This window comes from Kogia breviceps, chromosome 4, assembly GCF_026419965.1.
Source record: "Kogia breviceps isolate mKogBre1 chromosome 4, mKogBre1 haplotype 1, whole genome shotgun sequence".
Taxonomy (NCBI): domain Eukaryota; kingdom Metazoa; phylum Chordata; class Mammalia; order Artiodactyla; family Physeteridae; genus Kogia; species Kogia breviceps.
In genome coordinates this window covers 171,657,105-171,682,521 of record NC_081313.1, presented here as the reverse complement: position 1 = coordinate 171,682,521, position 25,417 = coordinate 171,657,105, and the positions used below count along the sequence as shown (strand labels likewise).

The following is a 25,417-nucleotide window of genomic DNA, read 5'->3' as shown; positions in this document are numbered from 1 at the left end:
GGGAAGTCCCATTTACGTCTGCCCTCCGTCCCTCCCGCCTTGGGGCCACCAGGGGACCGGTGGTCCCTGAGCTTCCCCACCCCCGTGCCAGACCCCGCGCACAGAGGAGGCCCAGGCGAGGTGGCGGTGGTACGTGTGTTTATTGCCGCGGGCCCAAGCCGCGTGGGCACGGGTGGCTGTCAAAGCGCCGCGATGCAGTCGGTGCCCGTGTACCCCGGCAGGCGCAGAGCAAACTTTCGGCGCACGTCGTCGGGCACGAACCTGCCGGCCACGAAGTGGTGGCGCCCTGAGAAGCGGCCGGCGCATTGCTTGGGCGCCGCCAGCGATACGAGCACGTCGGGTCGTAGCCCGTCCTCGGCGTCGCCGCCGGTTTCTGGGTCCCAGCCTGAGGGAGGAAGGATGGGAGGCGGGGATCAGGAGCTAGGAGGGGTGCTGGCTCTCAGACAAGAGACCTGCCGCCCCGTCACCCACTTCCCCTTCCCCATCAGACACAGCCTCTGCTCTGACCCGTGAGTTTGGTCAGACCCTGCCTCGCATAAAACTGAGCCTCTGCCCTCAGGCCAGTTTCTCCCAGCTCCTCGAGGATGTTTCCCTCCTCTGACCAGAGCTTCTGCCCTCATACTTGTCTACCTCTGCTCCCATCCTGCTGCCCAGTCTGTCTCCTCCATCTGACTCAGCCTCTGCCTTCAGACGACCTCATTTATACCTGCTGCCCTTTCCCAATCAGACCTATGCGTCTGCCTTCTGACCCGGCGTCTGTCTCTATATACCTCCCTCCCTCTCAATCCTGAGCTCCCCTACTTAAACTAAAGTCTCTTTCCACCCAGACCTCCCAGCCTCCTCCCAGATCCCCACTCTCTACTCAGGGGACAGACTTGCCGCCATCCTCAGGCAAGCCTCCCCCATCAGACCTGTCTCTTTGCCCCAGGTTCTTGCCTCTGACAAGATGTGCCCCCCGCCCCTCCCAACTTGAGCAGCTACCCTCCTCCCTCTGACTAGAGACTCTTCCCTAGGACCTGACATCCCTGCCTTCACCTTCAGAGTAGATCTTGCCTTTTGTCTTGGCAGGACCCTGCCCCCTCCCTCATTGGGTTGTAGCCTCTGCCATCCCTCAAATGAGTCTCCACCCTCAGACTAGGGGCCTTGCCTTCTCTCCTACCTCTGACCTGTCTGGGGCCACTAACTACAAGCCTCCTCCCTCTGACTTTAATCCTTCCTTCTCTGACCCTAGCCTCCACCCTCAGACTAGGGGCCGCTAAGAACCCCTTCTGACCTGACAGGGAGACCCTCTCTGTCCAAGGCTATCTGTTCACACATGAGCTTGCAGTCTGTCCCCTCAGACCACCTCCTCCCTTAGACACCACCCCCAGCTCTGTGGCATCCTGCTGGTAAGACCCTGAGGTCTTGTAAGCCAGGTGATGTCCCCCTGAGTCTGGCCACCCCCATGGAGGGTCTGGCCGCCCAGCAGCTGTTTGTTCCGTTCTGCCCGTTGCCTAATGGCTCCAACAGGCCTGGGGCGGTGGCCAGGACGAGCAGGGCCTTTGCCGAGTGAGCTCATGTCTGCCCCGGGTGACTGGGCCAGGGTGGGCAGCAAGCACACTGTGCTGGGTGTAGGGGGGAGGGGACCCAGGGTCCCATGGGCACCAGCCTGGGTATTCCCCATCCGAGGGCTGGACATGACCCTCAGCCTCACCCAGAGTGCAGGATCCATCCACACTGGGGAAACTGAGGCTCAGAGTGGGCACACAGGCTGGGACCACCAGAAGCCAGGGTTCAGGGGCCTCCACCCAAGCTCTCCAGGTCCTCATGCCCCCCGCTCCACCTGACATGCCTGAGGGAATGTCCAGGCTCACGAGGGGGATGGACAGCAGCTTGAGCGTGGCCAGCGCACGCATGCAGGGGCCCCCGACCTTGCCCGGCTCCACGCCGGGGCCCAGCACGGCGTCCACCACCAGCCTGTAGGCGTCGTTGATGAGCTGGACCTGGGAGGGCAGGCAGGGTCAGGGGGCGATCTTGGGGCACTTTCCTCCACCAACCCCCTCAGTTGCCACCCGAGCTGACCTCCGTGGGCAGATAGGACAGGAAGGGGATGTCCATCTTCTCACACTGGGTAGTCAGGTCCCGGTGCAGTGGGTCCAGTGAGCGTGTTGGGTAGAAGATGGTTGGTTCGTACTCCTGCGGGGAGCGGGACGGGGTCAGCACTGGGGCCCTCCCAGGCTCCCCACTGGGCCTCTGTTCTCCAGATCTGGGTACCAGGCAGCAGACACTGCCTGGCACAAGCACTGGGCATATTCTGTAACCTGACATGCCTCATCCTCCCCCTGGGACACTAATAAGAGGAGGAAGCAATTGTGTTTCAAGGATGGGTTGGGAGTGTGACCCTGGGAGGCCAAGGAAATCTTTGCTACTCACAAACACCCGCAGGTGCCGGGCACAGACCAGTCCCACTGCCCCATTCTGCTCCGGGCCGCACACGACTAGCACCGTCCTCTGCTTCCGGGAGTGGGCAGGCAAAGGGAACACCTGGCAGGGGCACAGCAAAGGCAAAGGCATGGCGTTCGGAACTTCTCCTTACTCCAGTGGGGAAACTGAGGCCCGGAGTAGAGGATGGGATAGGGCTCGGGCCTGGAGGCAAGAGGGCAGGATGGGAGGAGAGGGGCTGGGGCCTCTGGGGGGCCTCAGTTTCCTTGTTGGAGACCCAGAGTCCTTGCCTCAGGCTCTGCCAAGCCCAAGCAGAAAAACGTGCCTCCTGCCACCACTCGAGCCCAGAATGCGGTTTGTTTATTCTCGGCCTGAGTTGCAGACATTCTTCCACCTTTTTCCACTGCAGTGGCTGCCCCTCCCACCGCTCATGTTTCCAGGCCTCCGTCCCTCCATCCCTCCCGGAGGCCCCAAAGCTGGGGGGAGTAGGGGAGGGGGGTAATTTTCCAACGTGCCATACCCTCTCTCCTTCTGTCCCTCTCTGTTGGCCTCTGTCTTCACCTCCCTGTCTTTCTCTCTGCATCTCTCAGACTCTCTACGTGTCTCTCCTCATCTGTTTCTCTCGTTTCTGTCTTCACCTCTGTGTCTCTCTTTCTCTCCGTCTCTGTATCTTTCAGACTCTCCTCTGTGTCTCTGTGTATCTCCCTCTCTTTAACGCAGAAGCTAAGAGTCTCAGCCCTACCCTAACTCTCTGCTTGGCCTCAGCTCACTCTCCTTCCCCAGCCTCTATCTAATGGGAGTAACGATGGCTCCGACAGGCTTGTGGGGTCTCTACCAGGCCCAGGGTGGCTCCGGGGGGCCCAACTATACTCTAATCTCCAACCACACAGAGGGAAAGTTATTTCCTTTTTGAGTCTCCTCCCCAGGGCCTCAGCAAGCTCCTGACCCTACCTGGTCCTACCTATGACCCCACCACGCCATGCCCAGAGCCCCAAACCCGCAACCAAGTCGGGGAGGGTGATAACATCCAGCTGGCTAGGACCGAGGGGCCTCTGGACAAACCCAGAGCTTTCAGCGCAAAAACTGGACAGTTGGTCATCAATGGCCAGGCGTGAGTTTACTACACTGGGTTTGCTTCTGTGGCTTTGATTTTCATTGTTCTGTTTTCATCTGAGCATCTCACTCAGGATCTGTTTCACTTGGAACTAGCAACATTTAAGTTAAAAGACAATTGAGTCCCCATAAAGAAAGATGTTAAAATTTTAAAAAAGTATACAGTGGTAATAAGAAGAGGAGGAAGAAGGGGAGGAAGAGGAAAAGGGTTACCTGCTGGAGCCCTGACTCAATCAGGCACTTTCCTAAGGCATTTGTGTTTATTTATTGGTGTCAGTTTATTACCCTTTTTCAGAGGAGGAAACTGAGGCCCAGCGTGGTTTGGCAACATGACACGAAACACTGGACAGTAGTATCGTCATTGCTATTATTCTTGCAGGCACCTCGAAGCCTGGGGGTTTGCTCCAGAGCCAAACATAGCTCTACTTCCAACCTCCCAGGGCCCTGTGCAGACCCCTCCCCACCTCTGGGCCTCAGTTCCCCCACCTGTGGCTGGGAGTTGTTTGCGGGTGCTCAGGCTTCAGGAACTGACGTCCCCTCTGCTCAAGACCCAGGAGGTGTCAGAGGCAGGCAGTCAAGGGCCCCAGACCCATCTCTGTGGTTGCCTCCACGTCTGTGGGGACCCCCGTCTCTGTCCTGACGCTCATTAACACCCTGGCCTGGGCCAGTGATGATCCTCTCTGGACCTCAGTTTCCCCATCTCAGTGATGGGCTGGGGTGTCCCCAAGCAAAGAGGGGCTTCTTGCGGGCAGAAGTGACCATCCTGGCCATGGGGGTCATGCAGCTAGGCCTCCACTCTGGTGGGCTGGCCATCTGGTTGGGGTCAAGGTTGAGGATCAGGGGTCAGGTACCTTGGTCACAGCCACGGCACTAGCATGGCCGCACCACTCCACCAGCTGCTGCCGCCCGAAGCGATAATCTTCCAGCAACTCCCGCTCCAGGGCAGCTGCCTCCGCTGTGCTGGGGGTCAGAGCGGGGAGAGATGCTCAGAGACACAGAGAGACGGAAAGACTTAGAGACTGAGACTCAGCTGGAGCCAGAAATGTGCCACCAATGTTCCGAGCCAGGCCCGGATGCCACCCCCACCCCGTGCCCAGAGCCGAAGACCCTCCCTCAGTTTCCTCATCCATCGTGCACCCCGTTGAACGGAAGCCTGGAAGGCAGCGGGCGTTTTGAGCACAAGCCTGAGGCGCGGGAGCCCTCTGGTGGTAGAAGAAGTGTATGGCAGTGCATGTTGGTTCTATTGCCCCAAAGCATGGGATATAGAGCCTCACCCAGGTGCCCCCAGCCCCCAAGGCAAGAGGAACCCAGAGGGGGGAATAGAGCATGAAGGACTTAGTTGTTGGGGGTGACGCGTGGCTTTCAGGCAGTGTAAAACCACTGAAAGGATTCTAGGACACTGGAGGTCAACTGGACTGGGGGTGCCTGGGGGAGGTGGGTTTTAAAGGCAGCAGAGTTTTGTTTTGCTTTGTTTTTTTGGCCACGTTGGGTGTTCGTTGCTGCGTGCGGGCTTTCTCTAGTTCCGGCGAGCAGGGGCTGCTCTTCATTGAGGCGAGCAGGCTTCTCATTGTGGTGGCTTCTCTTGTTGCCGAGCACGGGCTCTAGGCACGCGGGCTTCGGTAGTTGTGGTGCACGGGCTTAGTTGCTCCACGGCATGTGGGATCTTCCCAGACCAGGGCTCGAACCCGTGTCCCCTGCATTGGCAAACACATTCTCAACCACTGCACCACCAGGGAAGTCCAAGGCAGCAGAGTTTGATGGATCACATGGAGAGGTGGTTGTGGCGCCTGCAGCTATGAGACTCATTGGTGGTCCATCCCTCTTCAGGGACAGTGATAAAATTCAATAATTGTGGCCAGAGAAATGGAGCCAAATTGCTTGAGGTGAAGCTCAGCCCCCAGCTCCGTGAGTGACTGAGGTCCGTCTCATCTCTCTGAGCCTTGCTTCCTCCTTTGCAAAAGAGAAGGTAGGACAGGCTAATTTTCGACGTCCAGTGCAAAATGCAAATGTGGGGCCCCTTGATCAATAATTATTAAGAGTTTTAAATGGTGATGGCAGAGCATTAAACCAAGTGTTGGGCCCTTCTAAAAGCAGGGCCTAAGCTGGCCTTGGTCTGGGCTTGGTGGCTACAGAGAGGAAGAGCTGGCTGGCATTGAGGACTGAAAGACGTTCCTCACTCCAGAATCAGGGGCTGGAGCAGCTGGGCAGGGTCTATAGCCTGATACCAGCTTCCCGTAGCCAGGACCCCTTTCAGCTGGGGAACGGCACTTGTCCCCACAAGTGCACTTGTCCCCTCAGCACACCCTAGAATGTAATGCTAATAATAATAATTGTTATTATGATAATTATTATCATTATTATTATTATCATAAAAGGACCAGGCCCAGAGAGTCGAAAGAACATATAACAACTCAGATAAATAAAATGGATGGCCCAGAGTCATGTAGGAAGCAAGTTGGAAAACTAAGCCTTCTACCCTTGTTGTCTGTCTCCAGAGCCACGGATGGGGTGTGAGCAAAGCAGAGGGAGACGTACAGATGGGCAGAGGTTTGTTGGGATGAATCCTGAGGTTCCTTTTTTTGATTCTGTGAGCAGGAGACCACAACCTTCTAGCCAGTTGTGCAGCGTGACCGGGCCAGGCAGCAGGAGGGGTGGAGGTGGGAAGCAAGCATTGCTATGCGATGGGGGGTCAGGGAGGGCTTCCTGGAGGGGCTGGCCTGGAGTGCTGTGGGAGGTAATCCAGGTGGCAAGAACAGTGAGGGCCGAGGCCCTGTGGTGGAAATGAACTTGGCAGGTTCAAGGGACAGAAGAGAAGCAGAGAGAGCGAGGCTGAGAAACTTGGTCAGAAAGATACTTCAGGGTCCCACACAGATGGGGAAGATGGAGGCTTAGGGCAAGGTGACAGACATGCCTTGTCATCCCAGCGAGCAGAGCCAGATTCAACTCCCAGGTTGTCTGCAGCTAATGCTGCAGGAGGTTGAAGGACCCGGTGGGGAAACAGAGCTCATGGTGGGGCCAGATGAAGAATGCCCCAGGACAGGCCGGCCCAGCTCCCGGGAAAGAATGTCGAAGGCGCTTTAAGAATGTGGCGGGGCCTCCCTGGTGGCGCAGTGGTTAAGAATCCGCCTGCCAGTGCAGGGGACACAGGTTCGAGCCCTGGTGCGGGAAGATCCCACATGCCACGGAGCAACTAAGCCCATGTGCCACAACTACTGAGCCTGAGCTCTAGAGCCCGCGAGCCACAACTACTGAAATCTGCGCGCCTAGAGCCCATGCTCCACAACGAGAAGCCACTGCAATGAGAAGCCCACACACCTCCACAAAGGGTAGCCCCTGCTCACCGCAACTAGAGAAAGCCCGCGAGCAGCAACAAAGTCCCAGCGCAGGCAGGCAGGCAGGAAGAATAAAGCTCATTCCTCTATCTTCAGCTTGTGACCGCTCTGTTGCCCCCCAGGAGGGCTGTGGGAGGAGCATCCATTCCTCCTCTTCTTTCTCTGTTCCAAAGCTTTGGCCTCTGGCCTCCACTTGGAACCTTATCTTCCTGGAGAGATAACCGGGACTCTACAGGCAGAGGGCAGTCCAGGCTTAGGAGCCTGAGGGTAGGGGCAGCAGCTGCTCTGGGCAGGGGCGGCGATAGGGCAGAACTGTTATGGGACTGGGGGGCGGTGCTCAGTTTACGAGGGTGCCTCTTGCTTCTCCCAACCTCAGCCCCCAGATGAGAGGAGCTGTGAGGCCCCGGGATTTGCCTACCAGCCCTTCATCACTGCTCACCTGGCTGCCTACTGCAGTCACATCCCCCCAAACTCAACACAAGCCGAGGGGGCTTTGCAAACTTGAACACCAGATTTCACCACCCCCCGTCCCAAACCTTCTTACGGGTACCCAGTATTCAGAGAATATTCAAATTCCTCACCTTACTTACATGCCCCCATTATGTCTCCCATCTCAGCCTCCTCTCCCCGTGTTCCACTCCCACCCAACACACAGCACCCCATCACTCCTTAGTTGGCATCTGAGGCCCCCCCATCCCCCATACCAGGTGAAGTCACAGCTCCAGCTTCTAGAACAGTTTCTTCCCCCTGCCTAGCATGTGCTGGGTCTCTCGCTGAGTCTGGACATCAGCCAGTCGCTGCACAGTATCTGCCTTGAGAAGAGGGGCTGCGTGGACAGTGGGCAGGTGGCGCACAAAGGACTGTGGGGTCTGGTTTACAGTGACGTCTACAGTCCTGCTTGGGGTCCCATGTCACAAGCGATTAGAGAAGGACACAGAGGATGACTTAGGACAAGGTGGAAGGCACAACCACAGCTGCCAGCTCCAGACCCCACTGGCAAGTGGCCCCATGTATTTAAAAATCACTTTAGCCCTAGCTCAGCCAGTGGCTTCCCTCCCCAGCCTTCAGTTTTCTTCTCTGAACAAGGGGTTAGTAGCAGGTGCACTATCAAGGAGGGTGTGAGCATTTGAGGAGCTAAAAGAGCTCAGCTCTTCCCGGATGGGGGACAAGGGGCATGGGCTCCAGGGTCCCTGGGAAAGATGGAAAGGGGAGGCGGGCCCTGCTTAGGCTGTGGGTAATGGGGGAGCGACCACTGGTGCTGATGAGTAATTCATGAGGGGCGGGCCTGCTGCAGATGCCGTTTCCCTGGCAACGCAGCTTTGGAGGTGTCGGCAGCTGCCGCAGTCTTAAGTCTCTCCAGTGAAATGCGGGATGGGCCTGGGATTCTCCCCGCCCCCCATCCCGGCCATGCCTTTGCCTCTGATCTACAGCCCCCGGTCCCCCAGGCCCTCTTCCAGCCATGCCCCAGCCTCCCGTCCCTCTCCCCGGCTGACCTGAGGAAACACCGCTCCTCGGGTGCCTCCGCTAGGTCCGGGCCAGCCACGCTGCTCATGGCGGAGGTGATCTGGGCGCGCAGGCAGCCACCACCACCACAGGCTTTTAAGTGCATCCCTGGGCAGAGGGGGCGTCCTCTCTCCTCCCGCCCACCCTGTGTGTCCGCCAATCAGGAGACACCGCGAAGGCGCTGTGCACAGCCGTTGGTCGGTAGGTGCAAGTGGACTTAACCCTACTGCGCCAGGAACGGAGCTGCCTCAGAGGACGGCGGGAATCCCAGAGTTGCAAATATTGGCAGGAAAACAAAGTCTGGAGGGGCAGCGATGGGCCAGTTACCCCTGGTATGGGATCCTGGCCTAGGAGCGAGGGGACCCGCCTCTGTTGCGCCCCTCTCCACCCCGGTGCTCTCCTATGCAGGTCACCCACCCACCCCGCACCCAGGTGGAGAAGCCCCCCAGTCTGAAGGGGTTGGCTGCTGACAAGCAGGGTTTCAACAAAGGTAGGAAAAAGTCCAGGCATATTTGGTAGCCGACGCTGAAGGGTGATCCAGGGGCCATCCCACTGGCATCTTCTGCTTAGTCCCTGCACCTCCTGTGACACCCCGTAGCCCCCAACCCCCAATCACTCAGTCCCTAGGACACAGGCAGGCCAGTCTCCAGAGCGTTTATTCTCTCCTGGTAGGGAGGGAGTAGGGGTTCAGTGGTCTGAGGGGCACAGGAGCCTACGTGTACCACATGAAGCCATAGGTGGCGCGGAGAATCTCCTCATTCACGCGCAGCCCGTAGAGCTCGCCCATCGTGGGGGTCACCCAGCGCGTTGTGTGGAACACGGACTCGCCCACCTGCAGGGACAGAAGGGTATGGGTGGCGGCGCAGCTAACCCCTTAGGCCCATGCAGCCTGCTGGGACCCCACCAGGCCTGGCAGCCACTGTGCCTACACCCAAAACTGCCTTCCCCTTCTGGCACTTGACATCCACTACCCCTCGGCCCCAGGTTTTCTGTGGGAGGCTGTGTTTCTGCAGTGGCCTAGACCCCTGCCCTTCCTGCTGAGGACCCACCTTCCAATCCGGCACGTCCTTCATGATGATCGCCTCCTCCTCCAAGTTCTCCCGAAGCATCTGGAGAACCCTGCAGGGGCAGGGTGGGGGGTGGGGGACAGGCCTGAGCACCCTGAGGGGCCCCTGCCTAACAAACCTGCCAAACCTGTCCCCGCTCCACCGCCCCATCACCTCCTGCAGCTTTCAACCCTGCACATGCTGACCCCTCTTCTTTCCTTTCTTCCACTGGCAAACTCTTACCGTCCTCCTGCCCGGCCCCAACGCCCCGTCCTCCAGAAGCCCTTCCATTCTCTCTTGTGTCTCTGCTGCAAATCAAGTTTGGGGCCCTCTCCAAGGACGACGGCATCCCCTGGAGCCATGTACAAGGTCACGGCTGTCGGTCCCCATGTGTGTTCTGGCCTTATCCCACGCTGCAGGCTGCAGCACTCAGGCCTGTAACCTCCCGACCCTGGCCCCAGCAGCACACCTCCGGTCCTTCTCTGCCTGCAACAGAGGCATCAGTGCAATGCGGGCCTCGAAGTCCTCGATCTGCAGGCGCCTGTGAAATCCCCAAAACAACACTCAGATCAGACCACGGTGGGATGGGGGGCAGATGATGAGGCCCTTGGACATGCATTACCCTGGAAAGGGGTTTTGGGGAGAGGCAAGCAAGGGGGAAAGGCTTGGGCAGTGGGCTCTGCCCACCGGCAGCCTGAGACGGGGGATGCGGGGCATGCAGTTGACACAGGTGGCGTCAGTCCACAAGACTGCTGGCTTCACACTTTCTTTTCAGTTCAAAACTTTTTTCTAAATCCTAAAAATAGCCCGGGCCTGATGATTGCAGTGAACTGTGGGGAACGTTCATCATGGGGTTCTGGACTTTACAAAATCACATCCCTTTCACCGCAAAATAACCGTGGGGGAGCAAGCATAATGGGCAGCTCCTTTCTTCTCCCTGCTTTTTGGCATCTCCAAGCCACCAGCCCCATCTGTGCTGGGGGGTGTGGGGAGAGCAATGCCCAGTGATGTGGTCCAGGGAGTGGCCTCCGGCCCTGTCCCCTCATCACCAGAAATCTCACAGCAGCACAAGGAAGGGTCTGGGTGAACTTCAGCCCCCACCTCAAGCCTCCCACCCATCCCCATCCCCCAGGACCCAGGGTAGCAGCCTCGCTTCAGGCTGCTGCCCTCACCACAGTCACACACTGTGGTTACTACTGGGTCCATCTGGAAGACTGGGCCTGGTCTTGCCTGTCCAGTGTGGTGGCCCTAGCGTCCAGCACCCACCAGGTGCTCCTGAGTTCACTCAACAATGTTCAACGCCCTCCACGTGCCAGGCCTTCTTCTCCAGCACCGCCTGTGCTGGGGGTGAGCAAGCTCAAGGTGGGTGCTAAGGACACAGGACACAGAGTGGGAGAGGGTGGGGGGGCCTAGCTCGTTGGGAGCCAATGAGAAGGAGCCACATGGAGGGGCGTTCGGCAAGCTCAGAGGCGGCCTGAGTCCCAACCAAGGCTGTTGCAGACCTGGGTCCCTCAGGCCCTGTACGGCTGGCCCAGCCACTGTCTTGCATGCATGATCTGCTTTTTAAGCCTTTATATCATCGCCTGGTCACCACCCACAAAAAGACAAAAACCCACTAAGAGACTGCATCGCGGGCCTGTCCCTCCACCTCCACCTCTGCTATGCTAACGTGGACCCTAGGGTACCAGTGGTGGAGGCCAAGGGCACCCAGTAAACATCTGGCGGCGAGCTTCTTGCTTACTAGTCAGTCATTCCTTGAGAGTAAAGCCCAGAAATGGACTTGCTGTGTCAGGGCCTGCACTCCCTGAGGCCTGAGGAATTGACAAGGGGCCCCGAAGTACACTAAGTCCACAGGCACACGTCCCCACCCTCCCCTGCTCACCAGCGCAGAGCCCACCTGCGTTCGCGGTTCCACTTCATCATGCTCCAGTACCCAAAGAGCAAGGTCCCGATGCCAGCGGCGAACATGCTGTAGCCTGTGGGGAGAGGGGCGCTGCTCAGCACCTGCACGTGGCACAGGCCACCCTGTCCTTTCTTCTCCTGAAGCATAACCCACTGACTGTGCAAATACTCCAGTAACATGAATGAGGGAGAAGACAAAAGCCCTCACAAACCCCCTGCCAGAGATGGCCAGTACCATCTCTAATGCCTATTTTTTCAGACTACTTTTTTTTGTCTCTGTGGAAAGTCCACTGGCCCCCTCTCTTGGAAACCCCTCCCCTGCAGCTGCAGCCCACTCTTTATCCCATTCACCCACTCTGCGGGCAAGGACACCAGGCTGCGAGGCTGCTACACCTCTGCCCCCATGCCAGGGTTCCTGGAAGGTACAGGCCGGGCAGAGACTACGAGAGGGCCTGAGGGCCTAAATGTTTATGGTTGGGTGGCCCTGGCCCCGCCACTGACTAGAAGGTTGTTTGGTTCCCCTCAGCCAGCTGGTCCCCGTGGGGAAGGACAGTGTCCACACTGGGTCCTAGCTCCACGGAGGTCCCGGCTGCCTGGGCCACCTCCCTGTGTGCTGCCCACAGGGGGCTGGATGGGGCTGCTGGAGGCAGGCAGTGCCCTGCAGGGGCTGCCCAGCCACCCCCTGGGCTCCCAGGTGCTGCTTCCTCCTGGCCCAGTGGGGTAGAGCCCCTTCCCGGGACCCCAGGAGACAGAGGCTGAAATGAATATTTACTGAGAACCCGTGGGCACCTGTGCTGTAATTCTGACTGACAGGCCGTGGGCCTGCTGGGGTCTTCAGGGAGGTCTGGATGCTTGGGGCCTGGCTGGGGCTGGCTCGTCCTGCACCACCTCATCTTTCAAGCCTCAGTCTCTCCTCTGGACAGAACTCGTGGCTGCTGGGATGAAATAACAAACTCAGCCAGACCGAGCTCCATTTAACACCCAGTAAAGGATCGGCAAATGGTGGGTAAAGCCACTTCCTGGGACTCATGGGGGGACAAAGTGGGGGCTCTTTCTTCTTCAGCTCGTCTCCAGCACAAGGCTCCTCTGGCACCTCTGTTGGACCCAGAGATAAATGAGAAACTGGCTCAATTTTTTAATCCCTTTAGTTCAACCTGTTAAAAACATGAGCTCAGGGTAAGGCACTTCCACGTTATGGGGGACAAGGTAGCGAGGGCACCCTGGTTCCTGTGCACAGAAATAGGACCTCTCCTGAGAGGGCCGAGTGCCCAGGACCAGTCCCTAGTGCACCCAAGGCTCTCCCACAATGGCTGACCACCTGCGTTGGGCACTCAACGTTCTTTCCATTGGGTGGGAGTGTTTCATCAGAGCTGCCCATTATTTGCAACAGCTGCAGAGAGGCCGGGGGCTGCTGATTCCAACCCAGCCCCAGGAAAAGACTGAGAGACTGTCTTCGTGAGGACCTCTTGCCCTCAACATTGGGCACCCATGTGTGGGCCCATCTGTAAGATAAATTCCAAGACTAAGGTAAAGTGGCCTTTAAGATGATGCAGCTCTAACTCATCTATTCCTCATTGACAGTGGTGAGGCCGGGGCCCCAGGCCCTCAGGGGGTGTCTGTGCCTCCAGAGCTGCCAGTCTGGTGGGAGAGGCCAACGAGGGGCATGCCCAGAAGTGGGTGCGGGCCACGTGTAAAGGAGACCTAAACGAATACAAACGCATCCTGTGTTCATGGATCGGAACTTAACATTGTTCAGATGGCAGCACTCCCCAAACTGAGGTACAGATTCAACACTCCCCATCAGAGTCCCAACCTTCCCCCAACAGTCCCACAGAAATTGACAAGCAGATCGTGAAATTCATATGGAAATGCAAGGGACCAGAATAGCTGAAACAATTCTGAAAAAGAAGAACAAAGTTGGAGGACTCTTCAAACTTATCACGCAGCTGTGTGTACAAGACAGTGTGCCCTGGCATAAGGATAGACATGTACATTGATGGAACAGAGCTGAGAGTCCAGAAATAAACCCTCACATTTATGGTCAATTGATTTTGGACGAGGGAGCCAAGATAATTCAATGGGGAAAGAACAGTCTTTTCAGCAAATTGGACAACTGGATAGCCACATGCAAAAGAAGTGTGCTCCTTCCTCCCGCCATACACAAAAATTAACTCAAAATGGATCAAAGATCTCAATGTACTAAGAGCTAAAACATAAAACTCTTAGAAAACAGAGAAGTCATTCTCTGTGACCCTGGATAAGGCAATGGTTTCTTAGATATGACACCAGAAGCACAAGTGACAAAAGAAAAAATAGAATTGGACTTCGTTGAAATTTAAAACTTTTGTGCTGCAAATGACACCATCAATGAGCTGAAAAGACAACCCACGGACTGGAAGAAAGTATTTGCAGATCATATACCTGATAAGGGAATGGTATCCAAAATATATAAAGAACACTTAAAACTCAATAATAAAATGATTAACCCACCCAATTAAAAATGCATAAAGGATTTGAATAGAAATTTCTTCAAGGAAGCTATACAAATGGCCAATAAACACATGAAAAGATGTTCAACATCATTAGTCCCTAGGGAAATGCAAATCAAAGCCACACTAGATACCACCTCACACCTACTAGGATGGCTAAAAGTTTTTTAAATGGAATGTAATTAGTGCTGTCCAGATGCAGAGAAATTCGAACTCCTGTACATTGCAGGTGGGAACATAAAATGGTACAACCAATTTGGGAACAGTCTGGCAATTCCTCACAATGTTAAATGGGGAGTTACCATATGACCCAGCAATTCCACTCCACCTAAGAGAAAGGAAACATGTTCACACAGAAACCTGTACAGGAATGTTCACAGCGGCACTGTTCGTAACAGCCAAAAGGTGGAGACAACTCAAACGTCCAACAAGTGGTAAATGGACACACAAAACGTGGTCCATCCATACAAAAATATTATTCAGCCATAAAAAAGAATGAAGCACTGAAACACTACAACATACGCATTAAAAACATGCTGAGAAAAGTCACACGAAAAGGACACAGAGTGAATGATGCCATTTATATGAGAGGCAAATCCATAGAGACAGAGAGCAGATTAGTAGTTGTCAGGGGCTGGGAGAGAATGGGGAGCGACTGCTAACAGGTAGAGCACTTCTTTTTGGGGTGATGAAAATGTTGTAAATTTAGATCATGGCGATGGTTGCATAACTGTGAATAGACTAAAAATTGGTGATCTGTACTCATGAAATGGGTGAACTGTATGGCATGGCATGTGAATCTCAATAAAAATGTTAAAGGTACCAGAAAAAAAGAAAGGGCCACTCGCTGGGTGCAGGTGGGAGTGGGGAGAGGAGAGCTTGGGGTGAGAGATAAAGGGAAAAGGTGGGGGTAGCAGTCACTTCGGTAGCAGCGTGGATTAAAGGCAGCCTGAGCCAGCTTGGCATGTTCTGGGATGTTGGCGCTGAGTGGGCCAGGCAGAGAAAAGGAGAGTTGGTGTCAAGGCTTGGGGACACGGTGCCTTGACAAGAGCAAGACTGATTAGGAGAGGGCAGCTGTGGATAAGGCTGGAGGACAGAGGATGAGGGCAGGGTGCAAGACAGACTGTAGGGCCTTTGCATTTACTGTTCCCTCTGCCTGGGGAAATCCTTTTCAGAGAGGTCCTCTCGCCCATTCTGGCTAAAGCAAGCCCCAGTTATCCTGGGCCTCGGCACTGACCACAATGGGAAATGATGGAGTGATGTGTCTGTCTCCTCAGCTAAACAGTGAGCGCCTCAGGACACAGCCCCAGCACCGCGGATGCACTCAACAATTACTCAATGCAGGTACATAAACAAAGACCACATCCCAGAAAGGAGTGTGGTCTTATATTCCTCACCCCACTGCAACCAGGAAAGACTGGGGTGGGTCTGTACTTGCTGCAATGAAGGTTGGTGTCAAGGGCTGTGATGGGAGACCCAACCCCAATCGGTGGTATCTGAGGCACATGGGAGGCACTGCTGGAAGAGTGACCGGGATATGGGCCACATTTGTGGCTTAAAATTGAAAGAGATGCTGACTGTGGGAAGCCCAGAGAGACCCAAGGGCTAGGGTCCTTCTGCAGCCTGGTCACAGAACTATCCATGTATAAACAGACCTCATGCCACACACCCGAGGAGTGCACTGACCTGGGTGTTAAGAAGAGGCTCAGATCGCTTTATATTTGTTGACTCTAGGAATGAGTCTAGAGTCGAGTGCCCATGTGGCGCCAAATCTAGTCTGTAACCTGTTTTTGTATGTCCCTCGGGCTAAGGACACTTTTAGGTTTGCAAAGTTGTAAAAAAAAAGCAGCAATAGTGGATAAAGACCATCTGGCACAGAAAGCACGAACTATTTATCTGGCTCTTTACGGAAAAAGTTTGCCAACCTTTGTTCTGGATTACAAAAAAGCCAAGAAGGGGCAGGGGAAGACCTGAGTTTTCACCTGACAGTAACTTTTCTACTGCCTGAATTATAACTTTCTTTTTTTGAAACCATGCCCATGAATTTTTTTGCTTTTTAACTGAGGCATAATTTGCATAACATGCGCACGGTTAAATGTAAAGTTCAATGACGTGCAGCAAAGTATGCATTCTTAACTCGTTTTACATTTTTTGTATTTCTCTGTTATCCTTGGGTGCAAAGTATGGGCGCCTTTCACTTTCTCGCTTACATTTTTTTGTGTTGAACACAATAAAAAATTTTAAAACGTTACTTAGAACCCCTGACAATTTTAAGAACACATAATTCTGGGATAGCCTGAAGTTGGGGGCCACCAGCGAGGAACCACTGCACCTAGCATCTTATTTTTTTTTCCGAACATCTTTTAAATCCCCTCGGTATTCTGGGTTTCGGCCCCAGTTTTGCTCTGGGTGGCCCTGTGGGGAGGTCGCATCCTCTCTCGGGCCTCAGTTTCCCCACCTGTGAAACCGGAACGTGGCGGAAGGCTCGCGGCGCAGGCTAAATTAACCTCAGTTTCATCAATTGTAAAATGGGAATAATTAACGGGACCGACCTCTTGGGCTGTTCCAAGGAGGCAAAGGGCTTAGTAAATGCTCGACAAACTGCAGCAGCTGTCGTTATTGTTAGTACTGAAGCTGTTTGGGATCCTGGAACTCCGCCCCGTCTTATGGAGAGGGAAACTGAGGCCCGCTACACTCCCCGACGTCCCGACCCCGCCGCGGCGCCCAGAAGGCCCAGACCCTGACACCCCGTCGCAGGGCGACACTGACCCGACAGTCCCCGACGCGGAAGGTTCCGCTTGTAGTCGATAGGGCCGTAGCCCCCTACCGGGGGCATATCTTGCTTCACCTTCGACGCCGCCATACTTGCAGGACCCTGCACTTCCGGTCGCGGGAGGAAGTTACGCAACGGCTACCAACGCCATGATGAGTGTGGCGGAAGCTGCCGCGCCGGTCTCGAACCCGGCTGCGAAACCTAGGGCGCTGGTGCACCTACCTACCCCAGTGCATAGGAGAGCTCGGATAGCTGGGCCCGGGATCGACTGCACGCTCCAGCTGCTGCCGTAGAGTCCTTATTTTCTCTTCTCCCACATGGTGCGTGGCTCAGTCGGTGTCAAAGCCTGCAGCCTGTCCGGTCGCCAGGATCCTTGCACCAAAGGACCACCCATTCACCTTCCCTCTGGGGCGATGTGCAGGCCAGTTAGAAACCTCAGGCTCCCGAGGGAGCCAGGTCTCTTCCCCATTTTCTCCCCCTCGGGGGGCCCTGTGGGCAGCCCAGGGCTCCACAGGGTCAGGGCTGAGTACACGAAGTTGGGGGACGGATGCTACTCACATTCGGACTCATGAGGAGCCGCCCCAATCCCAGGCACGGATTCCACTCCCGGTGGTGGTCGGGACTCCTTGCTAGTGTCCTCTCATCGGGAACTGGACCATTCGGAGTGATTATGAGTCACAAAGCCCTAGGGCCTTGCGGGGCACCACGGGGCGAGGTCTGGGCCCCCACCCCTCACCCCGAGGCGGGGTGACGCCCACGGTCACTTCACAAGGCAGAAATTGTTACCTAGGCAATAAAGGGCACCGCGGCGGTGGGGGCCCGGGAGTGGGCACATGGGGGTGCGGGTGTGCAGGTGCCAAGCGCCATGGGTTAGGACCGAGATCGGAGTCCGGCCGCCCACCGACAGCAGCCGCCTCCTGCTCCCCACGCGCCCCAGGCGCCACCATGTCGGGCGACAAACTTCTGAGCGAACTCGGCTATAAGTTGGGCCGCACGATAGGCGAGGGCAGTTACTCCAAGGTGAAGGTGGCCACGTCCAAGAAATACAAGGGCACGGTGGCCATCAAGGTGGTGGACCGGCGGCGCGCGCCGCCAGACTTCGTCAACAAGTTCCTGCCACGCGAGTTGTCCATCCTTCGGGGCGTGCGGCACCCGCACATCGTGCACGTCTTCGAGTTCATCGAGGTGTGCAACGGGAAGCTGTACATCGTGATGGAGGCGGCCGCCACCGACCTACTGCAGGCCGTGCAGAGAAAAGGGTGCATCCCCGGGGGGCAGGCGCGCGACCTCTTCGCGCAGATCGCCGGTGCTGTGCGCTACCTGCACGACCACCACCTGGTGCACCGCGACCTCAAGTGCGAAAACGTGCTGCTGAGCCCTGATGAACGCCGCGTCAAGCTCACCGACTTTGGCTTCGGCTGTCAGGCGCATGGCTACCCCGACCTGAGCACCACCTACTGCGGCTCGGCCGCCTACGCGTCGCCCGAGGTACTCCTCGGCATCCCCTACGACCCCAAGAAGTACGACATATGGAGCCTGGGTGTTGTGCTCTACGTCATGGTCACCGGGTGTATGCCCTTCGACGACTCCGACATCGCCGGCCTGCCCCGGCGTCAGAAGCGCGGCGTTCTCTACTCCGATGGCCTCGAGCTGTCTGAGCGCTGCAAGGCCCTAATAGCCGAGTTGCTGCAGTTCAGCCCGTCGGCCAGGCCCTCCGCAAGCCAAGTAGCGCGCAACTGCTGGCTGCGTTCGGGGGACTCCAGCTAGAAGCCCGGGTTCCCACCATTCCCGCCGCCCCGAGCACTTCTTGCGCAGCGCACGCGCAAGAAGCGCGCTTCCGGAGTTCCGCGAAGCCGCCGCGCGCCACTGCGCACCCGCCCTTTCCCCTTTCCTACTTCGACGCCGGGGGCGGCAGTCTCCCCCGTTTGGAATTCAGCTCCTCCGCCACGATACCAAGAGCAGAAGGGCGCGTGCGCTTCCTCGGTTCCCCGAGAGAAGGCCCCGGGAAGGGGCTGGGCGAGAGGAGAGGGAAACGTTGCCCCCGTGCTAAATGAGCTACCGCTACGCGGCGGGCAGTGGCTGCTTGGAGAAGCTGATGGCGAGCGGACGCGCGCGGAGGGCGTCTGTCCACAGCCAGCCGCGCATGCCGGTGAGGGACGGCGTGCTCCCGGCGCTGCCCACCTTGGAACTTGGAATAAACTCGCTCTTTCTCGCACCTGGCTCTAGCGACGGCCCCCTTTTACGGAGCTCGGGGGAGGGGATCGCTTCCCGGGAGAAGGCAGGTGCGGGCGCCCCTTTTTAGAGAAAGAACCTTGTGGAGGTTCTTGCTACAGGTCTGAAAAGGGAGTTGGAAGGATTCGAACCCAGACCTTTCGGGCTCCCCATCTTGGGCAGACTCTAAGGGGCTTTGGAGTAGTCCCCGGCGTCGTAATGGTCCTGGGAATGGAGGTGCTGGACTAGGGTGCAAGAACCCTAGCACCCTTCTGGTGTTTAAGGATGGAACAGCAAGGGGCGGGGGGCGCCTGTCCCTACAGAAACAGCATTTGCAAAAGAGGAAATTGAGGGCTTCCCTGGTGGCGCAGTGGTTGAGAGTCCGCCTGCCGATGCAGGGGACATGGGTAAGATCCCACATGCCGCGGAGCGGCTGGGCCCATGAGCCATGGCCGCTGAGCCTGCGCGTCTGGAGCCTGTGCTCCGCAACGGGAGAGGCCACAACAGTGAGAGGGCCTTGTACACCCCCCCCCCCAAATAAATTGATGCCCACACCGGTATCACTTGACCAAGAACAGCCAGGATTTGCACCCAGATATGTCTGAAGTGGGGTGGGGAGGTGGTGGAATCTCTCCTTAGTGAGGGTCCCTCCCTTGGTGAGGGTTAAGACCCTCGGGGGAGAGTCGAGGGTGGGGCATTTGTCTGACGGGGTTCATTCGGTACTCTGTTCATTCACGCATTTTTTTGAGCGCCTGCTGTGTGCCAGGCTCTGGGACTCAGCCAAATGGCTTGGATTCATCCCTGCTGTCAGTGAAGGGAGCAAGTGAAAAGTAAAATAAACGAATGGTGTGAAAATAAAATAATTGTAAGTTGTTGCTAAATGCCAGGTGGGGGTGAGCAAAGAGGGACTGAAGGGAACGACGTTTGAGCTGAGCCGGGAAGGAATCAAACACTGGAAACTGCAAAAGGAGTGTTCCAAGTGTTCCCAAGACGAGATGGAGCTGGTGTGCTTGAGTAATGCTAGGAACTCCTGTAGCTGGAATGGAGGGGGAAAGGAGGTGGAGAGGTAAAAGGTGTGTGTCTGGTATCTGGAGAGGGACCCCACAGGGTCTGGGGGAGACTGGGGGTTATTTTGCCTGTGATGAGGTTACTGAGTTTAGTGACAGTGGCTGTTGTCGTTTGGGGTGTATGGGAAACACCTCCCTAGGCCCTTATCCTACCTGCCTCCACCCAAGCCCCACAGTACCTGAGAAGGGTGGTCACTTATGGGTCTGACCATACCCCACCCCTGCTCCCTCCCCCTCCACGGCTCTCAGGTGCCCTGGGGATTATGTGCCACCTCTCCCCTCACTCCCTTCAAATAGGCTGTGACCCCAACCCCCTCATTTTGCAGAGGAAGAAACAGGCTAAGAAAGGGGAAATGACTTGCTCACTCAGAATAAAACCCACATCCTTTTCCCCTTAACCCCCAATGTCCAGCCATACTATCCTTTGTCCTCAACCTGCCTTGCTTGGTCTCACCTCCGAGGCTTTGCACAGGCTGCTCCCACTCCCTGCACCACTTTTCCCCTCCCTTCATGCAAGACTTGGCCTAAAAAGGTCACCTCCCTTGATACCCCATTCTTTCCCTCCTCACCCTTGTCTCAAGGTGTGACCCCAATGCCTGGGGCATGGCACATGCCTTTTTCTGTCCAGATAGATCTGTGTAAGCAATGGGCCTGGGGTCCTCCTGCCTCACGGCCACACTCACAACTCAGTTCAGAGGGGACAAGGTCTCAGGGACCAGGGCTGATGTCCCATTTGTTAGCTGGAGAAGATGCATGAGACTTGCCCTCCGTCCACGGAGGATCTTGTGCCTAATCCAGCAAAGATTCACTTGAAGGCTGGCCGTGGAACCCCGGAAGTGGGCTTCTCTCAGCCAGTGTCGGGGGGGGCACCAGTCAGTATGTGTCACGGGTGGAGCACGACAGGGTTGGGTTTAATGTCAGTCATGTCTTGTACCAGTTCTATGCCTTGCCCAGTCTAGTCATGGCCACTGGGGAGGCTGGAGGTAGAGATGCCCCAATAACAAGAAACAGCAAAATACATAAATAAAGCACCTAGGAAAACACGGTGACGTTTACTGCACATTGGAATTCACCAAAGTGCTTACAAGTCTCATTTTTGTGAATAAAATTTTGAAAGTGAGTCAACCTCTAAAAACAAGTTTTCACCAGAAATTGTTCATCTCGGAGCCAGCCGGGTGGCTCCCACCCTCTGTGCTTAGAATCTACACCTGCAACATCATGTCCTGCAGCAGACACCCAATGCCGTGCCAATCCAGAAAAGCCCACCATTCTCGGATGGAGGCTGGTGATGGCTAGGAGCCAGGCCGATGGGCAAAACCCACTGCGTTCTCACTGCACTCCCCCAGCGCTGTGGGTAAACGGGCCACAAAGCCCCAGGTTCTGGTGGAAATGGAGGCCCAGAAGCAAGGCTGCGGAACCCAGTTGGGGGAAGACTAAATACCCATAACAAGTGAGGCCTGAAAGAAGCCCAAGAAGCAGGTGTCCTCTCCTTTGCTTCCCCGTTAACAAAGGGTCACCCTGCTGTCCCCTCCCAAGTTTCCAAGCTGCCCCAGAGCCGCGACAAAAACAACGTGGGATACCAGGGCTGAGGGGACGAAAAAAAAATACAGCCAACACATCATCCATTTCTTTATTGTCCTTCAGATTCTAAAACTTCCTCATGACACAATGTATAGCCATTGATTCCAGCGTCTTTGTTTACTGGAACTTCTGTTCCGGTTTGGTGGGAGATTATTTTTTTAAACATTTATTTTCAAAGACTTAGAGTCACAATAAATACAAGTGACAATCTCCTCCCCCCAACCAAAACAAACCACCTCCCAAATATCCTACACTAGTGTGACTATTATACTTTCTTTGTTAAGGATTATAAAACTTTAGCTGTCCTTTAAAAAAAAAAAAAAAAAAGCTCAGTCCAAGTTCTTTAGGCCAACGCCATGTGCAGCATAACTAGGCATTAAAGAAAAACCCTACGGCAGAGCAGCAAGGACTGTCTTTCCCATTATTTACACCCCTGTGATGATAATGTATTATTTATATAGAAAACTCCTCCCCGTGTCTCTCCGCCCACAGGAGAGTGATTTGTGGGACACAGGAGCCACAGGATGCGGCAGGGGTGTACTTTCGCCTCTTTCATTCCCTCTGCACTGGAGTGAGCTTGTTTCCTCAAGATCTTATAGTACAGACAGGACCAGAGCCGCGTCCTGCCCCCCGCCCCCCCTCCCCGCCTCCTGGGGAAAGGCCACTCTTGACCTTGTCAAAGGTGTGGGTCCCAACAGTACACATGGGACACTGAGGACTGGAGTCCCCATGACATGGTCAGGATGGCCAGAGCCGTGGGCAGCTCCCAGTGGACGCAGTTATCTGTGCAACCATCCACGTGCACACTCGGGCCCACACAGGCAGCCACTTCAGATGGGGAAGTGAGCTTGGTGAACCCCACACCCGAGTCCACAGAACAGCTGACGTTTTGAATAGCTTCCAGCTGCCATTGGGGGTTCCTGTCACAGATTCCCGGGCAGTTACAATTGTCATTTGGGACTGGGGGCTCCCACATTCTCTGGTTCTCCTGGGAACCAGATCCTCTCAGCCTACAAACTCCCAGAACTGTAGCCAATTTTGAGGGGTGAGCTTTGGGGCTGGGAGAATACCCTTAATGTTAATATCCTTCCCATATTCAGAGAGGTATTTAATGCCTTTTCTTGCAACATTATAAATTTCATCACAGAACCATGCACTTGAGGCTTATAGAAATTACACTGCAAAGGGGAAATTAAAGGGAAAAAGGGGGGAGATAGAAGTTTTGAGACAGTAGAAATGAATAAAGATTAAGGCATCTCACCTTCTTGACCCCCTTTTAAAAAGCTACATTTATGTCACAGTATGTCCTACTATGGGAATGTTCCTGCAAATGCTGGGCTGCAGGAAGCAGACAGGGTCAGGGCCCGGCCATCCCGTCCTCCGCCTGTGGCGGTCAGTTTGTACTGAACTCACGAGGCCTATTCAACAGCCTGGAGAAGTCTGGCCAGGTGAGGTGAGGAGAGGTGGTTCCTGAGCATAGTGGAGAGTGAGGTTCTGATGGGGACAGGGTTCGGGGCCAATGCAAGTAAGTGGCTCAGTTTGAGCCCTGGAGTCACAGACCCAGTCAACCCCCGTGGGGGTGCAACCACCATGGTGCACTCCCAGTGCAGAGGTGACCTTGGCCCAGACGCCTGAGTTGCTGCATAGGACTGAGGTCAGTTTTCAGGGGAGGCCAGTGGGCACTCCTTCTTGAAGGATTTGAAAAATTTGGCCCATGTCATTGAACAGAGAGAGCTAACAGCTCAGAGTAATATAAGACAGGTATTTATTTGCCAGGCACACAGAAAAATGAGAGGAATAGAAATGCTTGCATACTCGATTTTTTGGTGTAAAAACACACCCTTCCCCGCTCCCCCACCCCTCCTGAAGGTCAATTTCCCCTTTCCCCCAAATCCCTGGATCTTGGAATGAAAGCCACCCTTCTCCTGCCCTCCCCTCCTTCAGCCCATCTACATTATGTACTCAAAACAAAAATCAATGAGAAATTTAGGATTTTACACAACAGAAAATTAGAACGCTTTGGAAAACTAGTTCTATGGCATGTCAAAAATGTCCTCTAAACACTGATAGTCACACAACATGGGGGGGCGGGCGGTTAAATGAGCCTTTATTAGAATGTTGCAGCAGTGTATTTGAAGAAGGTGGCCCTACAAAATAAGGATTTTAAGTTAAGTCCCTAACTGCATGGATAGGAAAACCAGGGCCGGGGTTGAAGTGAGGAGCAGCATACCCCCTCTACACACGCGTGTGCACGCACACATGGCACCCTCACACCCTCACAGAGCTGGCCCACGTGCAGCACACACACAACAGCTTCTGCTTTTCCTCATGGACCGATTTTTAAGGAGTAGGAGAAACCAAAACACAACACAACTAAAAACAGACCTGATCCTTTGTAAGACATTTCTGTAGACTCTAGGGGGGTTTAAAAAAAAAAAAAAAAAAAGTCTGAAGGCAAACCCTGGCAGCATGGCCCTGCTTTAAGGGAAGGTTCTAAACTAGACCCAAACATAAACCCTGAAGTCTAGGGGGGTGCAAGGGCGCCTCCCAACCCAGACACACCTGACAGAAGCACAGGCCAGGGCTTAGGATGTTGTCCATCAAAGTAAGTAGGAAAAGAAAAGGAAAGAATTTAATAAAATAAACCACCACAACAAAAAAACACAACAGCCAGCCCCTCCAACTTCCGGCTCAGGCTCTGGATGTTGCTGCCAATTCTCTCCTCCCTACTCTGTTGACGGTTCTCGGCTTCCAGGATCCTGGGCTCTCTGGCTGGGTCTGGGTTGCAGTTTGTTCTTCTGCTTAAGTGTGGAAGGTCGGGGGTCTCTGGGACGAGCAGCAGCAGAGGCCTTCTGCTGGAGCAAGGGCTGGGTGGTCAGAGGCCCACGCTCCAGGGCATGGGGGCCGTGCTTGGCAGGGAACCCTGGGTCTGCACGGTTTACATTAAACTCCATCATCGTGAGGTGATTAAAAAAAATCTGTCAACCTAGAGATTGCCATGAAGGAAGGCAGTCAAAGATTAGGAGGCTAAGACAGAGGGAAAAGCAAAAACAAAACAGAATGCTCCGCTCTACTTCAGAAGCCCCGGGCGCCACTGCCCGAGCGTGTCACAGTGTCTAGGGTGAGCCGTCCATGTGCCCTTCAGGGGGCCGAAGGAGAGGGCGAGGAGCAGAACCAGCCCCCAAGGTCCGCTTTTCTGCTGGTGTTGGGCAAACTAAAGGCAAAGAAAGGAAGAAAGCCCATGGGAAAGGTCCCCAGTAATAATCCTGGTCCACCTGTGAAGTGGTCCCCCCACGTCGATGAGACTTTGCAGCCAAGATCGGAACTCTCACTTCCGCAGCGCGGCCGGCGCTTACTTGCCCTCTTGGGGAGCAGGGCGTCTTCCCGAGTGGAGGGTGGTGGGGCCAGGCGGGAGGGAGGAGGGAGCCTGTTCTCCACTGGGCCAGGCTCGCACTATTTCCACGTGGCCGACTGGGGGATGGAGCGTGGTGGGATCATGTCCAGGAGGTACTCCCGCTGGCGGTCCACAGCTGAGGAGGTCTTGTGCACCGCCAAGCTCGGGCTGACAAATGCAAGGGACCCGCCTGCAACAGAACAGAGCAACAGGCCACAACAGCCCCAGTCATGGGGAGGCTCCTGGGAGGACCCCAGCCTCAGTTGGGCCCACTGAGCAAAGGTGGTTCAAATACCAGCCCTGAAGGTGAAGAGAATTTAATAACTCAATCGCTTTTACAATGTTCCCAGCCTCTGCCGTGGTAACCTTACACGTGGGGCAATAATCAGAGATTCTGTCATCTACCAGAACTATGAAAACTGAGTTGTTTACTACAGTGCTATACAGAACACTGGAAAACTGCAAATGACTGAACTGTGCAACTGGGCAATCCAGTATGATGCAATATATGCAGTCATTACAACTGATCCTGTCCTCAAAGTTTTTAATGATATGGTAACATTCTCTCATTAAAACATTAAGAGG

The 25,417-nt window shown here is 55.3% G+C and overlaps 4 protein-coding genes across 20 annotated transcripts in view; 1 reads left to right on the top strand and 3 right to left on the bottom strand.

Annotated features, from left to right (window-relative positions):
* Nucleotides 1–121: 121 nt before the first annotated feature.
* YJEFN3 (YjeF N-terminal domain containing 3) lies at nucleotides 122–8,543 on the bottom strand. 2 transcript variants are annotated; one of them, XM_059063403.2, is made up of 6 exons: nucleotides 8,360–8,524; nucleotides 4,386–4,494; nucleotides 2,413–2,523; nucleotides 2,062–2,175; nucleotides 1,832–1,982; nucleotides 122–385 (listed from the first exon to the last, which is right to left on the bottom strand). In XM_059063403.2, the coding sequence occupies exons 1-6, from the start codon at nucleotides 8,473–8,475 to the stop codon at nucleotides 180–182; spliced, it is 807 nt and encodes a 268-aa protein (XP_058919386.1). In that variant the 5' UTR covers nucleotides 8,476–8,524; the 3' UTR covers nucleotides 122–179. The 2 variants fall into 2 exon arrangements, with proteins under 2 accessions (XP_058919386.1, XP_066888677.1); XM_067032576.1 differs by lacking the exon at nucleotides 122–385 and having other exon boundaries at nucleotides 1,418–1,982; nucleotides 8,360–8,543.
* A 464-nt stretch (nucleotides 8,544–9,007) lies between these two features.
* On the bottom strand, nucleotides 9,008–16,692 carry NDUFA13 (NADH:ubiquinone oxidoreductase subunit A13). 2 transcript variants are annotated; one of them, XM_067032578.1, is made up of 6 exons: nucleotides 16,576–16,690; nucleotides 12,090–12,249; nucleotides 11,313–11,391; nucleotides 9,885–9,956; nucleotides 9,419–9,488; nucleotides 9,008–9,201 (listed from the first exon to the last, which is right to left on the bottom strand). In XM_067032578.1, the coding sequence occupies exons 2-6, from the start codon at nucleotides 12,208–12,210 to the stop codon at nucleotides 9,082–9,084; spliced, it is 462 nt and encodes a 153-aa protein (XP_066888679.1). In that variant the 5' UTR covers nucleotides 12,211–12,249; nucleotides 16,576–16,690; the 3' UTR covers nucleotides 9,008–9,081. The 2 variants fall into 2 exon arrangements, with proteins under 2 accessions (XP_066888679.1, XP_058919388.1); XM_059063405.2 differs by lacking the exon at nucleotides 12,090–12,249 and having other exon boundaries at nucleotides 16,576–16,692.
* Nucleotides 16,693–16,721: 29 nt separating this feature from the next.
* TSSK6 (testis specific serine kinase 6) lies at nucleotides 16,722–19,635 on the top strand. The gene has a single exon (XM_067032577.1). The coding sequence runs from the start codon at nucleotides 17,525–17,527 to the stop codon at nucleotides 18,344–18,346; it is 822 nt and encodes a 273-aa protein (XP_066888678.1). The 5' UTR covers nucleotides 16,722–17,524; the 3' UTR covers nucleotides 18,347–19,635.
* A 1,838-nt stretch (nucleotides 19,636–21,473) lies between these two features.
* The window catches only part of GATAD2A (GATA zinc finger domain containing 2A), a 100,969-nt gene continuing 97,025 nt past the window's right edge, over nucleotides 21,474–25,417 (bottom strand). For all 15 annotated transcript variants that reach the window (XM_059063393.2, XM_067032574.1, XM_067032563.1 and 12 more), the window contains one exon: nucleotides 21,474–25,022. In XM_059063393.2, coding sequence (XP_058919376.1) covers nucleotides 24,892–25,022 — 131 coding nt within the window. In that variant the 3' untranslated portion in view covers nucleotides 21,474–24,891. The remainder of the gene's footprint in view (nucleotides 25,023–25,417) is intronic.